The sequence below is a fragment of the Hydractinia symbiolongicarpus genome, chromosome 8, assembly GCF_029227915.1.
Source record: "Hydractinia symbiolongicarpus strain clone_291-10 chromosome 8, HSymV2.1, whole genome shotgun sequence".
NCBI lineage: Eukaryota > Metazoa > Cnidaria > Hydrozoa > Anthoathecata > Hydractiniidae > Hydractinia > Hydractinia symbiolongicarpus.
In genome coordinates, this window is record NC_079882.1 from 26,125,506 (window position 1) to 26,139,324 (window position 13,819).

At 34.0% G+C, this 13,819-nt stretch overlaps 1 protein-coding gene across 3 annotated transcripts; it reads right to left on the minus strand.

Annotated features, from left to right (window-relative positions):
• Positions 1 to 497: 497 nt before the first annotated feature.
• Positions 498 to 10,371, minus strand: LOC130655150 (fibulin-1-like). Of its 3 annotated transcripts, none has more exons than XM_057457857.1 (12): positions 10,243 to 10,371; positions 8,904 to 9,120; positions 8,404 to 8,585; positions 7,842 to 7,982; positions 7,564 to 7,734; positions 7,348 to 7,482; positions 7,107 to 7,238; positions 6,532 to 6,663; positions 5,778 to 5,894; positions 3,891 to 4,011; positions 1,098 to 1,273; positions 498 to 947 (listed from the first exon to the last, which is right to left on the minus strand). In XM_057457857.1, exons 1-12 carry the CDS (start codon positions 10,307 to 10,309, stop codon positions 751 to 753), a joined length of 1,788 nt encoding a protein of 595 aa, XP_057313840.1. In that variant the 5' UTR covers positions 10,310 to 10,371; the 3' UTR covers positions 498 to 750. The 3 variants fall into 3 exon arrangements, with proteins under 3 accessions (XP_057313840.1, XP_057313841.1, XP_057313839.1); XM_057457858.1 differs by lacking the exons at positions 498 to 947; positions 1,098 to 1,273 and adding exons at positions 1,808 to 3,054; positions 3,458 to 3,648 and having other exon boundaries at positions 7,887 to 7,982; XM_057457856.1 differs by lacking the exons at positions 498 to 947; positions 1,098 to 1,273 and adding exons at positions 1,808 to 3,054; positions 3,458 to 3,648.
• Between the last annotated feature and the right edge of the window lie 3,448 nt (positions 10,372 to 13,819).

The window sequence follows — 13,819 nt, forward strand, 5'->3', positions numbered from 1 at the left end:
ATACACTACGTTTAAGTCGCGTCGTCGGGTCACCAAAAAACCCGTTGTAGCTGCAAGAACAATGTCGTTTAAAAGGTAGATTTCGCCTACTGTTTTAATAATAGAAATGACATTAATAGTGAAAATATTATGGATTTTTACGCAAATGGAACATTATTGAGTTTGCGTTTCACAACCGACATCTTCACCACATAAAGGGTTCTGGTTCAATATAAACACTGAGAACAATAATTTGATTTACTTTTGAATTCGAACAACATTAAACATTTTTGTTCAAAATCGATCATTTTAATACGATTTTTAGTATAAATAGGTCCTAAAATGCGAAAAAGTTGGAAATAAAGAAAGGAAAATAGATTAGAGCCTACACAAAGGTCCGACCGAGACTTTGGTTCAACATAGAGAAATTTGCGCGCGCGAGAGTGAGAGAGAGGTGTTCGAGATAGATAGAGTATTAAATTTATGGGTAATTTGGATGAAATAAATTTACAGTTAAATCACAGTTACAGTTGAGGGACAAGTGTTGCCATCCTGTATAAATATTCGTGATAAATAAAAGTAAATAAAAAAATAAGTTTTTTCAATCAGTGCACTTATTTGTAATAGAGGAGTTCCTTAGTCGTGGAGGCAAAGGCGGTTGTTGAATATTGTATCACTGGCTATTTTTCCTAGTCCCTAAATACATATTACCTGCAAAAAAGGTTTTTATCAAGGGTTAGACACATCAATAAAACTATTTTGTAGCTAGTATTAGTAAAAATTATAAGCAGAAATAAAAATATAAAATTTATAAATAAATTGGTTAAGCAGAGTTGAATCAATTTCATTGAAGACATTTGCTCTCAGCGTGATTTCAAATGACTTCGGTCCATTGATTGGTTCAATATTAGTCACTTGTACACGATTGGTTGATAATTTGATGATGTCAAAATATTTTTCTTCGTTACCTATATTCAGGGAAAAAATAAAAAAAGTCAAAACTGGATAAAAAATGTCGAATAACAAGCAGGAAAATAAATGGAGCTTCGGATAATAAAATGGATAATAACTATAGATAAATATAAATGTAAAAAAATATAAATATACTTCACACTAACCTGAAATAAGGGTAAAATTAAAAATTCTTGAAGAGTGGAATCCGTTAAGGGTGTAGGTGAAGAGGAAGGCGTTCTCGGGCGCAGTTTTGTAGAAATTAAACTCTCTCCATTTCAACGATGTGGTTCGGATCTGTCGACATTTCGTGTTACGGCCACATGGAACCTTTCGACATTGACTACAAAAGCGATGGGTAATGAAATTTTAAATGCAAAAATTAGTGGATTGTTTATTACACGAAATAATCTTTAGTCCATTTATTTATAAATTTCAACAACCTGGGGACGAGGTTGGAATTTACTTAAATTGGAAATTACTGTAAATAACGAGCCTATCTATAAAAACTACAAGAAGACGCATAATTAGTACCTTACTTTGACAAGGAAGTGCCGTGAAAAAAAGAAGTTGAAAAGTTGAAAAGTAATTGACAATTTAACAAAATTAAATCAACACAAAACTTGTTTCCAGATGCCTTTTTCGCATTATCGACGGCGCGAAAAATTCCTTTGTACTGTCTCATAATATAAGGTTGAATCAACACCATACTGACCAATCGCACAAATTCAAGCGAATTAAGTGAGTATAGTTTTGTTGAAAATATGTGTGTATTTCATTTTTAATTTGGAGAAGTTTACAATTATAAAAATATTTTAAATACACGCTTTTGTTTTGTGAGAACAACACCAGCGTCATGTAAGAACAAAATGAGAGCTTCAGGGTCAAATTATTGTTTTCATAACTAAGAACAATCTGAGTCTAAATAGAGTTGCCGCATATTCTCTTGGGCGCCATTCCCGACCCCAAAGCTCTTTGAGATAAACCTCGATTTTTTATGTCAAATAGCTCTGGAGACGGAAGTGCTTTCGATTGTTCATGAACACTATTTTTGGAGCATTGTTAGCATCAAAAACATCTATGTCGTCATATCAACATAAATTTCAAAAAAGAAATCAAAAAAAAATAAATACGAAAAAAATAAAGTTAACAACTATTAAGAGCAAAATAAGAACAAACCAAGTCGAAAAAGGTTCAAAAATAAAAGCAGCCTGACCCGGGTCAAATTTACTGGTTCTTATAAAAAGGGCTTGTACTCAAATAACAGAACACCTCGTCCCCTGTATGAAGATGAAAAGTAATCAATTTCGCTCCCAGGAATTTTAACTAGCGTGTGGGGTCAAGGTTGTGATGGTAATCTCGATAAAAATAGCAAAAATTTTGTTTTTTTAACGAATAATAAAAGACACGTGTAAAATTAACATCAATTTAACGTGCTTTTTTTAGTTTCAAAGATAGTAGTAATTCGACAGATCACGGAATTATCGACAATAATAAAGCAATATAAAATTTAAAATAAATAATAACAATAAAAAATATAGGATGAACGCGCGATGAACCTTTATGTCTTTACAGAAATTTATGAACGTTTAGTAAATCACATCCTCGTTCCCAGGGTTTGCTACCTGATGTCAAAGCGCTACCTTGACGGCCTCGATGTCAAAAAGGCAAGAATTCCTGGGGACGAAGTTGAATAAATCAACAAGCTCGTTAAATAGTTTTGCAAAACTTTAATTAAAAGAATAAAAACGTTATAATAAAAACAACAGATCTTTTTATCTAATGTTTTGCATTAGTTTTATTAAAAAAGCGCCTGATAAAAAACAAAAAGCCATGAAAACGAGGCTGACAAAAACACACAAAACTTCTACTTCGTGTTAATCTTGATTATCCAAACGTTGTTTCTGTTAGTTTGGTAAGAGCTGGGAGATCAAGCAAAGTCATAAGCGGATACGTAAACATAAAAATGATATACGTATTTCCATATGGTGTCGCCGAGTTTGCTGTTAATATCCACATGCATTTCAAGATGGAATTTTTTCGGTCCCGTTATTTTCTTTTGATTGATAATTCTCAGCTCATTTTTAGCCATATTTTGGATGTAGAAATACCCTTCTTCGTTACCTAAAGAAAAAGAGGAAGAAACACGTACAAAAAGTTCTTTTGACCTTTTTTTAAAATTTTTTATCATTACACAAGAATTTTAAAATGTAAAGTTTAGAATACACCTTCTCTACGCGCCATATGAGTGCGTATTTGCCAATCTTGTCTCCAGATTTCCTACTGACGTAAGTGAAGGCAAGAAGAACTGGAACTGAAGTTGCGGAATGACAAACAAGTTTAAGCAGCTATTAAATTTTTAAGGGAACAGCTTTAAAGATAATTCAAATGTTTTAAAATATGTTTTCATTGAATTTAATGGAAAGTTGGCGTTTCTTATTTTTCTGTTCTTCTGAGTGGATTTTTCTGCTCCTTATGAGCGCCTATGGGAAAACAAACTTAACAAATAAATAAAAAAATGACATACCTTTAACAAAGCGTGATGTCACTCGATAATACCTTCGATCGAAACTCATCCAATATCGGAAAATAAAACCGGAATGAGCAACGTTCTTATAAAACTTGTAGGCTGTTCTTTTAACAGATTTTAACTTTATTTTCCCGCATTCCGCTTGCCATTTACAATCCTTTTTCAAACACGATGCTGGCTCATCATATCTTTGAAAGAATTAAAAAATGTACGCGCACACGTGTGGATAACAAAGATAGCGCAGAAAAGTCATCTTTGTCCTTAGAGTCTCGTCGCTCCTCTGAACCGTCATTACAAAGCTCCGCTATCAAAATCATAGAAAAGGCAAATGCCCTGGGAACGAGGTTGCAGTAAATCATTCACTAATCAAAATATCGTTTGCGCAAGCCAGTGTGGACTATTCATGGCGAAAAAAAACAAATGCGCTTACTTCCGAGATGTCTTTACGAAATATTTGTTCGGACACGATTGATTGATACATGCATAACTTCCAAATGTGTTGAAACAAAAATCAGAGCTTGGACATGGATTTCTTGAGCACTCGTCGATATCTGAAAAAAAATCATATAATGAGTGCTATGTAAAAACATTGCATGCAACTAATGTTACTATACCCAAGTAAACAGAATAAAAAACCTTATCGGGAAAAACGACAAGAAAAAGCGACTAATTTGGAGGGACGATAAATACTCCCTCTCCCTTCTATAATTTCGCCCCGGCTTACCTAACCCCTGACTAACAATCTTCCTCGGCTAAATTTAATGCGATTAAATGTCCTCTTTTAAGTCGATAGACTATTTTAGCATCAACTTATTCGGCTTTAATAGTTATTCAAGAAAAACAAGACGTATGATATACGCAAACAACCTCGCGAATAAAGTTTACAAAAAGCTGTCTATCAAATTGGGATTTTTGTTACGAAGTTAGACACGACGTATTTTACTATTCAGATACGCAATAATATTTGTTACACATTTATTTTTCAAAATTGATTTTTGAGACCTTCCTGAACGGAAAATTCCTCGAACTTTTAATTTTCGATGGGTCCGTCTTGGGTGACCCGACTGAAAGGAAGAAGAAAGACCACAAACCCACAAACCCCAAAATTTGCGAAATTCATTAATTCAGTTAATTCTGCCTACATTCACTTTTAAAAAGTTTGGTGGAAGCACCTTTATTTACTAGTTAGTTAAACAAGTGTTTTGAACACTTGTCTTATCTTTTTAAAAAAGAACAAGAAGCCCTGGGGGCTCTAAGAATTTCCGCGCGCTACCAAAATATTTGATAAAAACCTGCTAATTCGTTGTGTTATTGTGCCAAACATTCGAAGGGGTTTGGTGCATGAACCTCTGAAAATAAAGCACACCAGTGACATTATATCTTACAACAAACGCAAACAAAACGAAACGTGTCATAATAAACTCACATTTTAAAAGAAATTGTTAACAAAAAATACAGCCTATCATTCTTGGTTGAAAGTCTTGCGATTGAAACGTTTATGGTCTTAAACGGCATTAGTTGACAAAAAATCAAAATTTTGATGTGACCATCATTTTCAGCATACTTTTTTTATTAACTGTGTCAATTTTTGTCGAAAATAAAGCAGTTTTAATTTTTGGATAAAATTTGGCCTAAAATTACATTTAGGTGACAAGAAACCAAAATTTTGATGTCACCATCATGTTCAGCATACTTTATTTGTTAACTGTGCCAAATTTTGTTGAAAATAAAGTAGTTCTAATTTTTGGAACAATTTTGGCCTAAAATGACATTTAGGTGACAAAAATCAAAATTATTATGTCACCATTATGTTCAGAATACTTTTTTTGTTAACTGTGCCAAATTTTGTCGAAAACAAATACCAATTTTGGCCTGAAACGTCAATACGAGACTTCCCAGTAGTTAAGGAGCTTAGGTACGAAGTTTACATCTGTGACGGAGCAACGTGAAATCCCAGGGTCGATTTTTTCTCAAAAAATGCTCCGGAAGAAAAAAACGACGGTTTTAAAGAATTTCCTACGCCTTCGGGCGCGGAAATTCAAAAAAGAAAAAAAAAGTAAAAATATTTACCAAGATGAGATTCGAACACACGACGACTCCCGTGTCGGTGCTCAGAGAGGCAAAAATTTCCATTCTTGTAGGACACATTTGCGTTTTAATACAAGCTCACGAGCTTGTAATTAAATATCCTCGACTAGTGTCTCCGACTAATAAATTCTCTAAAACCTTTGAGTCTAGTGCAGCTTATAAAAAAGTATGTATTTACATGAATGCGTCATTTATAATTACTCATGCGTGAAAAAGATTCATTCCCTACCAGAGCAAAACCTTCCTCGCGCTTCGTATCCTGCAGGACATGTGCATCTATAGGAGCCCTCGCTGTTCGTGCATTGATAGATGCAATATCCATGATTGATTTTGCACTCATCAATATCTGTAATAGAAAGAAGTAAAAACTGTGAAGAGCATAAGTGAGATTGAATTATGAAATGTGTTGAATTTGAAAGTACTTTTTTCATAAGTAAGGCTAATAACAAAACCATAAACCACGTGTTTTACATTTCCATTTTTTGAAAATCATGTATAGTGAATACTTCTCGAAATACAATCCTGCGTTGTTTCAATGCTTGATTACACTTTCAAAAAATGGTACCTACTTATGTGGAAGACACTGTTTTTTGTACTATCAACATATACAAAGGTGCAAACAGTAAATCCATTATCTATGACGGTTATTTAGATTTATTTACAATACTCGGTCCCATGTGTGATCTTACAATCACGAAATAATGCTGTTTTCAGTATTTTGATCACACGTCCATAGTAAGTTTTCGTAACTTCCACCCGCCTTTTTTCAAATAATTATATTATCCTCTTTGTTGTCATTCACGTAAGCTTGTGTCGCCTGTCACGTTTAACTTTACGTAGACTATCTTGCTACCAGAAGAAAGATTAGAGTAAAATATTTCTTGCACTTTTTACTGGACAAATCATAAAATTGACAAAACTGCAATGTTGATGTAGTCTTTTAAGATATACTGTTATTTTGGTAAAGATAGCTAGTCACGTACCGGCACATTTTTTTGTGATCGAGTTAACTGCATATCCGCTTTGACAGTCACAATAATATGTTCCGTCAGCATTTCTGCATAAGCCTTGATGAGCTTCACCGCAGATGCTTTTGTTTTGACATTCGTCGATATCTATGGTTAAAATAAATTCTCTGCTCTTGAAAAAACTGTGAGATAGAGATGCACAGCGAAAAATCAGATACACAAACAAACATTTTTTTATCTTACGTTTTAAGAACCTTTAAATTAATTTTCGAGTACATAGTCTTTACGCACCCACTTTTTACGCACCCAGTTTTTGTGCACCTAGTTTTTGCGCACCCGGCTTCTGCGAACGTTTAATTTCGCACACTTCCTACTGGTAGAGGTAATATATAAAAGAACTTCATTTACACGTTAATATATTGCGCATCTTTGAAAAAGTGAAAATGCGCGCGAAAATTTCGTGCATGAAAGAATCTCAAGTGCATTCAGAGAGACTAAGACGAGCTACACGATCACGTGACAATCTTAACATAATAATCTGAAGCAGGTTAAGTAAATATAGAAGTCGATATAGATTCATAAAAACTGACCTTCGCAGTATCCATCAACTAGTCTGTAGCCTTCATTACATCTGACCAGATTGCATTTAAACAAACCTACGGTGTTTTCGCACTCATAGTTTCGACCACAGTCATCTAATCCCAATTTACATTCATCCACATCTACAAAAAACAAAAAAATAGAAGATCTAGACCTGTCTGTTTGCCGACCCATATACATATGGCATTTCACGAATATTGAAAAAATGACGCATCAAGCTGTCTTCCTCACCTATGCATACCCCTGCCTTAATAACCTGGAAACGAGGATACTGGCATCTCCGAAAACAGGCATAATCACCGTCTGTGTTCATACAGAACGATCCAGTGGAACATCTGTGTTTTCCACTTAAGCATTCGTCAATGTCTGAAATATACGATGGCCATTATTATTTTTTTGTTATTGTTTTTAGGTCCGAGATAAAAAAATAATATAACACAGGCCTACCCACACATTTGCCATTTTTAACCTCATAACCCTTTTTACAACTTTTGTTCTTTTTAACACATTTTCTATTTACCACCATAAATCCATCTTCACAACCGCATTTATAACTTCCAGGTATGTTTGTGCATGCAGTTCCAGGGCAGGAATTCTTCTTCTGACATTCGTCGATATCTAAATGATTTTTCACGACAAGAGTTACCTCCAAGAAATAATAAAACAGGGAAATTAGCATAGATATATAAAGATTGGAAAAAGGCATATTTTAGGAGATAATTAACCTGTGCAGCTTAATCCATTGTTGGTGGTAGCATATCCCTGCTTACACAGACATCGAGGTCCTTTTTCTGTTTCCACACAGCTTGATGTGGATTTTGAATCACACTTGATGTCTGAGCAATATTTTCTCGAATTTTTCAAATCTATAAAAAAGCTGTCCGTGCAGGTACTAAAGTTGGCAAATTTAGAGTTGGTCTTATTCCTATCTGCTATGCGTTTTCATGATGTAGGGGAGGAACTAATAAACAAAACATTTTTGTATCAGACAACAACGACCTCTCTTCAACTCATGACCCTTCTATATATACAGCACTCCATCATAGATGTTGCTCTCCATCTTGTTGTCACGTTACAACACCTTTTCATGATGTAAGCAAAACAAAGAAGTTATAACGCAACTTTTTGAGATTCTTAAACTTATTTGTTATTGGAACGCTCTCTGTATTACATGGCGGTAAGTTACATAAATAAAGGCGTAATGGCGGATATTTACTCAAGCGAAAATAGTCGAATTATTCGAGTTGACATCTGACTGTATGGTGCCCTATAAATGCATTATTATACCTGTAGTTTTCTTCACTGTTAAGCAACACGATTTGAATGCTTCTGTGCACAGCCGATCTTCTTGGGTTTGGTTACAAGACACTCCTTCACGAGCTAATCGTGCTCCTCGTTTACAGCAGTCGCAACAAGTCAATTTGCTTTCACCGCCTATCCTGCTTGATCTCGTACATAACTGATTAGCCCTTCAAATTAACAGAAACATCATTTATATTGACTCCGTTAGATAAAAAAGCCTTAATTATTATATGAAAATTATTTTCAATGGAGCTAATCTTTCTTAAAGCAGGTATAAATCTGTAAGGGAGCTCCATGTCCATTTTTTTTAATTTGCAGTGAAGTTAGTTTAAGAAAAACAGAACACATTTACAAACAATTAATCTTCTCAACACCAACCGAACTTCGTTCCCAGTGTATCCCAGTCTTATTACGTCGGAGTGGTACTTAAAAGAGGAATAACGCCAGTGAAAAAAACCTGGTAAATAAATAAATACACCACTCACATGGCCAGTTTTTCCCCCATCCGGCAAAATAAAGTACTTGCAGTAGATCGGCAACATTGCTCGTAAAAGCCAACGCACATCAATTTTAGAGACTTTGATGAGAAAACATCTCCGATTGAAGAAGGGGCGTGGCAGTTGATATCATCTGTTAGAACAGAGGCGCCCTTTAGATACCCTTTCGTGCAACAAGTTGATGGTTCTTGGGAATGAGCAAGAGCTGGAAAATAAAAAAAATTGTTGACACATGCCACTTTCACTAATTCCTTGTTGATCTGGATTTAAAAACAACTGTTTCGATAATCCATATACTGGTTAATGTGAAACGTAAACCTTACATCAACAGGACAAAGAAAGAACCGCGCAAAAAATTTTTTCGGATTTTTTGTCGAAAAAACTAAAAAACTTTGATTGCATTTAACTTCAAGTTGTCGTCTGAATAATCGAGGAAGTACTGAATAAAGGCCGAAATACACGATACGATTTTTGCCGTGTATACATTCCAATACACACACAAGTATGCCGTACCGTTATGTTGTACACCACAAAACAAATAAGGTAAGAACATTGACATACATACGTTATCGTATGAAAATTACCCAATCCAGCGAATCTTTACAGAAAAAATGACGGAAAAATATATTTGTGTTAAATATTTCAAAGTAAAAAAGAAATAATAAAAAGCTGCTAAGAAAATTTGTCTTTTTTATGTAATATTTATTTTCGCCTTCATTTTATTATTCTCTTTTTAATTGCTCTGTCCCGTTTTTTAGTTTATTTTGGGGTTTACAGATTTATATAGTATATAAAGTGTCGTGGTGTTAGAAATTAAATATTCTTATTTTGTATATAGCATTTTATGCATTTAGTGAGTACGACAAATCAAGTACGACAAAAAATCCTGTCATGTATTTAGGCCTTTAAAATTTTTTTTAGTTATCAAGTAACACTATTTTTCCGGCCTGTATAAAAAGGATGGAAGTGGTATCTTTTGGTTTAACAATTATTAGCTTCTAAAGGACTTAAAAAAAGGTTCACTGCAGCTCATAAAAAAGGAGTAACCAAATACTCGTATCAATTTATCAATTTTTTTTTTGCTGAAACCAACATATATCCTAGTGAAAAAAAATATTTCTATCGCTCACGTTCGAATAATTTTTTTGTCTTTTTAGTTGGTCATCAGTTAACTAAACAAAGCTGTTTTTCATAGATCAGCTAACAAATACTTCCCCATACTTTTTACAGGCAGAAGTTGATGAATGTATAATTTAAATCGTATTTGGTCCTGACTTTAATATTTAAACACATTCAAACCTTTTATGAAAGAATAGCGACAACTTACCAACTAAGGTTAACAAGAGTAAAATCAACATCATCTCTTCGATGCAGGGACAAGAAATCGATTTCATTGTAACATTCTCATAACAGGATATTCAAAACTTCGCAGAACGTCACAAATTTTTTTCTAAAGTAAATGCTCTCCTTGGGAGAAGTTTTACGGCTATTTACATCAGCGGGTAAGTATATATTTCATAAAAAACACACGGTTGTTCGCTGCGTAAAAGAATTTGTTTAACTGTCCGATAACTTTTTAAAACAATATTTATTTAAAGTAATTTTCATAAATCTTTATAGACTTAAACCGTGGAGCAATGACAGCTGCTAGCAGTGTCTGGATCAATGCTGTGCTGTTACTATGAGTCACTGAATACCATATTCAAATTACACTTTTCATAAGAACAACTTCGTATGAAAAATGAGGCCGGGGTTGGCCAAAAAATACCAAAAATACAAGAAGAATACACAAAATTGTAAAATATAGAAGCTGTGTAAGTGTGACTTCTACAAAATTTAGAGTGTGCGTGGCAGCAGTACGAAATAGTATAGCTACTTTTTTTTACAAAAACGTCTAAATTATAGCTAAGGCTAGATATGCTTATTTTGTCATTGTTGTTATTCGTGTTCTCCCAAAAGAGTGGCAAATTAGAGAAGGCACATAATTTCTCTCAATCGATGAAGAATTTTCAGGCTGAGCACGTTATTAATATGGTCTTTTAATTTTGGACAAAATTTGAGTCTCATTGTTATTATAAATTAAATTCTTAAAAAAAACGTGTACCCTATCGACAAGTTGAGGTTTAGTAAAAATATAAAAACCTTGCAAGCCCTGGGTACGAGATTGCCTTATTCGTAAAAAAAGTTGGCAAAGTGACTTAATTTTGACTCAGTGAATAATAATTTGTACTGAACAAAATTTTTTACCGACCACCCATTTTTACCGAGTTAGTGTATTAAGAAGCCAAATGCCTTAGAAGTAATAATAAAAACAATTGGATATTTTCAATTTAACTTATTAAACCTACTTCAGTATCCATTTTCGTTCCGCAAAATACACGAGCTGTGGATGAAAACGAGGTTAGTTCACAGAAAACTTTTATTAAGTGTTGCGTTTTACCAAGAAAGTCACTCGTTACAAGAACATTTTATGTCATTTGAACTTGTTTGCTATGGTATTATGAATATGAAGTATATCGGGGAGGCTTGTGGTAACAGTGGAGAAAATCCCTCGCGGTACTCGGTTGTGAAAGTACTTACAACGACACGTCTGGAAACAAAACACCATTCCATTTTTCTAAATTTCCAAATAACAACCGCGAGAAAAATATTTGGTGCAATTGATAAAAAGGCAGGATGGTAAAGATGGAATTATTATCAACCACTATAATGCACGTCTTTGCGACTTACACTTTAAGGAAGATGACTAGAAGCTGAACTCGAACCCACATGATTACAACTTTCAAAACCACCTACACCAGTACCAGCTGGACAACTGCAAGCAACTACCATAACATCACAATCCAAAGACCATTTTGCATATTTATTCTTTATACATGCTTTCATTTTAGCATCCAAAAAAACAAAATTTTTAGCGAAACTAACTTCTATTTTTTTTATTAACCCTTTGGAAAAACTGAAATGCCTTTAGCCTTTTGTGTTGGTATCTTTCAGCAAGACATGCTTGTATTTGACAGCTAATGATAGATGATTATTACACAATTTCCAAAAGGTAAGTGCAGGTGCCTTAGACAGGTCTTGGCCCATGGATTATTCATGTAAATTCGCCTTTTATAAGATCATACTTTGCCGGTAACAAAAAAGTCGGCAAAAAGTGACTAAATTTTGGCTAGGTGACTAATATTTTTTGCTGACTAAAATTTTTGCCGAGTTTTTTATTACCGACCAAACGTTTTTGCAGAAATTTTTTTCGGACGTAACTTTTTTCCGAATTTTTTTTCAATCACCTTTTTGCCGTCTTTTTTCTTTCTTGTTGCTAATTTTTATCAGTTTTATGCAATTATTCTTTATTAGTGATTGACTAAATTCAAAAAATTAGTTGGCAAAGGTGACCAAATCTTGTCCAAGTGAATAATATTTTTGCCGACTTTTTTTTTACCGATAAGGTAGGTTCTCCCCAGGAAAATTTGTTGCTTCGTTCATGTTTTTGGAACTCAAAACACGACAAACCACATTGGAGGGTCACGTGAAGAGGCTTTCTGCAGGGCCATGTTCGTATCGCCTTCCCGAAGTCAGAAAAGATACAAGATGCCCTGGGGTGCGTAAACTCGAGAAAAAAGTCCGCTTCAGAACCAGTAGCCTTCTATTTATATACTGTTAGGTCACTATTAGGATCTTAAATCCTTAACCCCTAAGAAGCCAAAATCTCCCAGAGAGCTTCTTTTCTTTCCTTCTGGTGAAAGAGATCGGAATTGTTCCATTTTTTGATATCTATGTCATGGCAGTAACGGCTATATAATTTAGCATAGGAACGGAAATATAAACAAGAAGCCCTGCGGCTTAAAGATTTCCGCCATTAGCAATAATCTGAAAAAGATAATAGCTATAATACATTATCTTTCACCAAAAATATCCAGCCTCAATAATTCCTCTTTAAATTAAAATTCATGAATAATTAATTAGTTATTATAGTAACTCGCCATAGAATAAATGCGGTAAAAAGTCAAATTTAAAAAACAAGTTTTAAAATAGCATAAGCTTTTCGGTTTAAACCATCCTCATTGCATACATAGATGTAACCGAAAAGCTTATGCTATTTTAAAACTTTTTATTTAAATTTTATTTTTTACCACAATTAATTTGTTCTGCTGAATATAGCTTTAGTATACGTGCTTGCGAAATTGTACAGAAGGAAATGACGTAATTATAAGACGATCTTCATTATGCTACACTGCACGAGCTTTAACTTTCGATAGCATAAAAACTTTTATGCTATCGAAAGGAAGAAAGGTTAGGATTCTTATTGGTTTAAAACTTATTTTAGCCTCGTTCTCAGAAAAAAATCTGTCAAAACGAGGATTTAAGCTTTAGCCTGGATAAGTTTTAGGCGTCCAGGCTCTGGGCTGTCTCTATCTATCTATCTCTCTCTCTACTTCCCAGGCGATTTTAAAGATTCCGCCTTCGTCGGCGGAAATCAAAAAAAAACTTTTTTGCTTTCCCGCTTAACAATTCAAATTTTCTCGTGTATTTTGCTGAACGAAAATGCTTCGATTTATCGCTACCACGGTTGATCCTGAAAAGGCGATAATAAAAATTTATAATAAATTCCAGGGCATATACTTTATATTTTATAAACTTAACAAGTATATGCTAACATTAGTTGGAAAAAGTCACTATTTTGGGGAATTTAGTTGGTAAAAAGTAACTAAATTATATTCAGGTAACTAATATTTTTACCGCCTTTTTTTACCATGGCTACATTCTTTCCAAATTGCATCAATGTTCAAGTATTATATTGTAGCGGCTAAAAACTAGCATAGACTCTCACACCCTGTTCTTCTTTGTAGATCATAATACCAGGAGAGAAGGGTAGGGAAGGAATACTTGACATTTATTGAAAATAA

Coding starts and splice junctions, on each gene's coding strand:
- LOC130655150 (XM_057457856.1), bottom strand. CDS start 10,309: ATGAAATCGATTTCTTGTCCCTGCATCGAAGAGATGATGTTGATTTTA. Junction 9,121..10,242: donor ACTCTTGTTAACCTTAGTTG/GTAAGTTGTCGC, acceptor TTTATTTTCCAG/CTCTTGCTCATTCCCAAGAA. Junction 4,012..5,777: donor GCGAGGAAGGTTTTGCTCTG/GTAGGGAATGAA, acceptor ATTTTTTTTCAG/ATATCGACGAGTGCTCAAGA.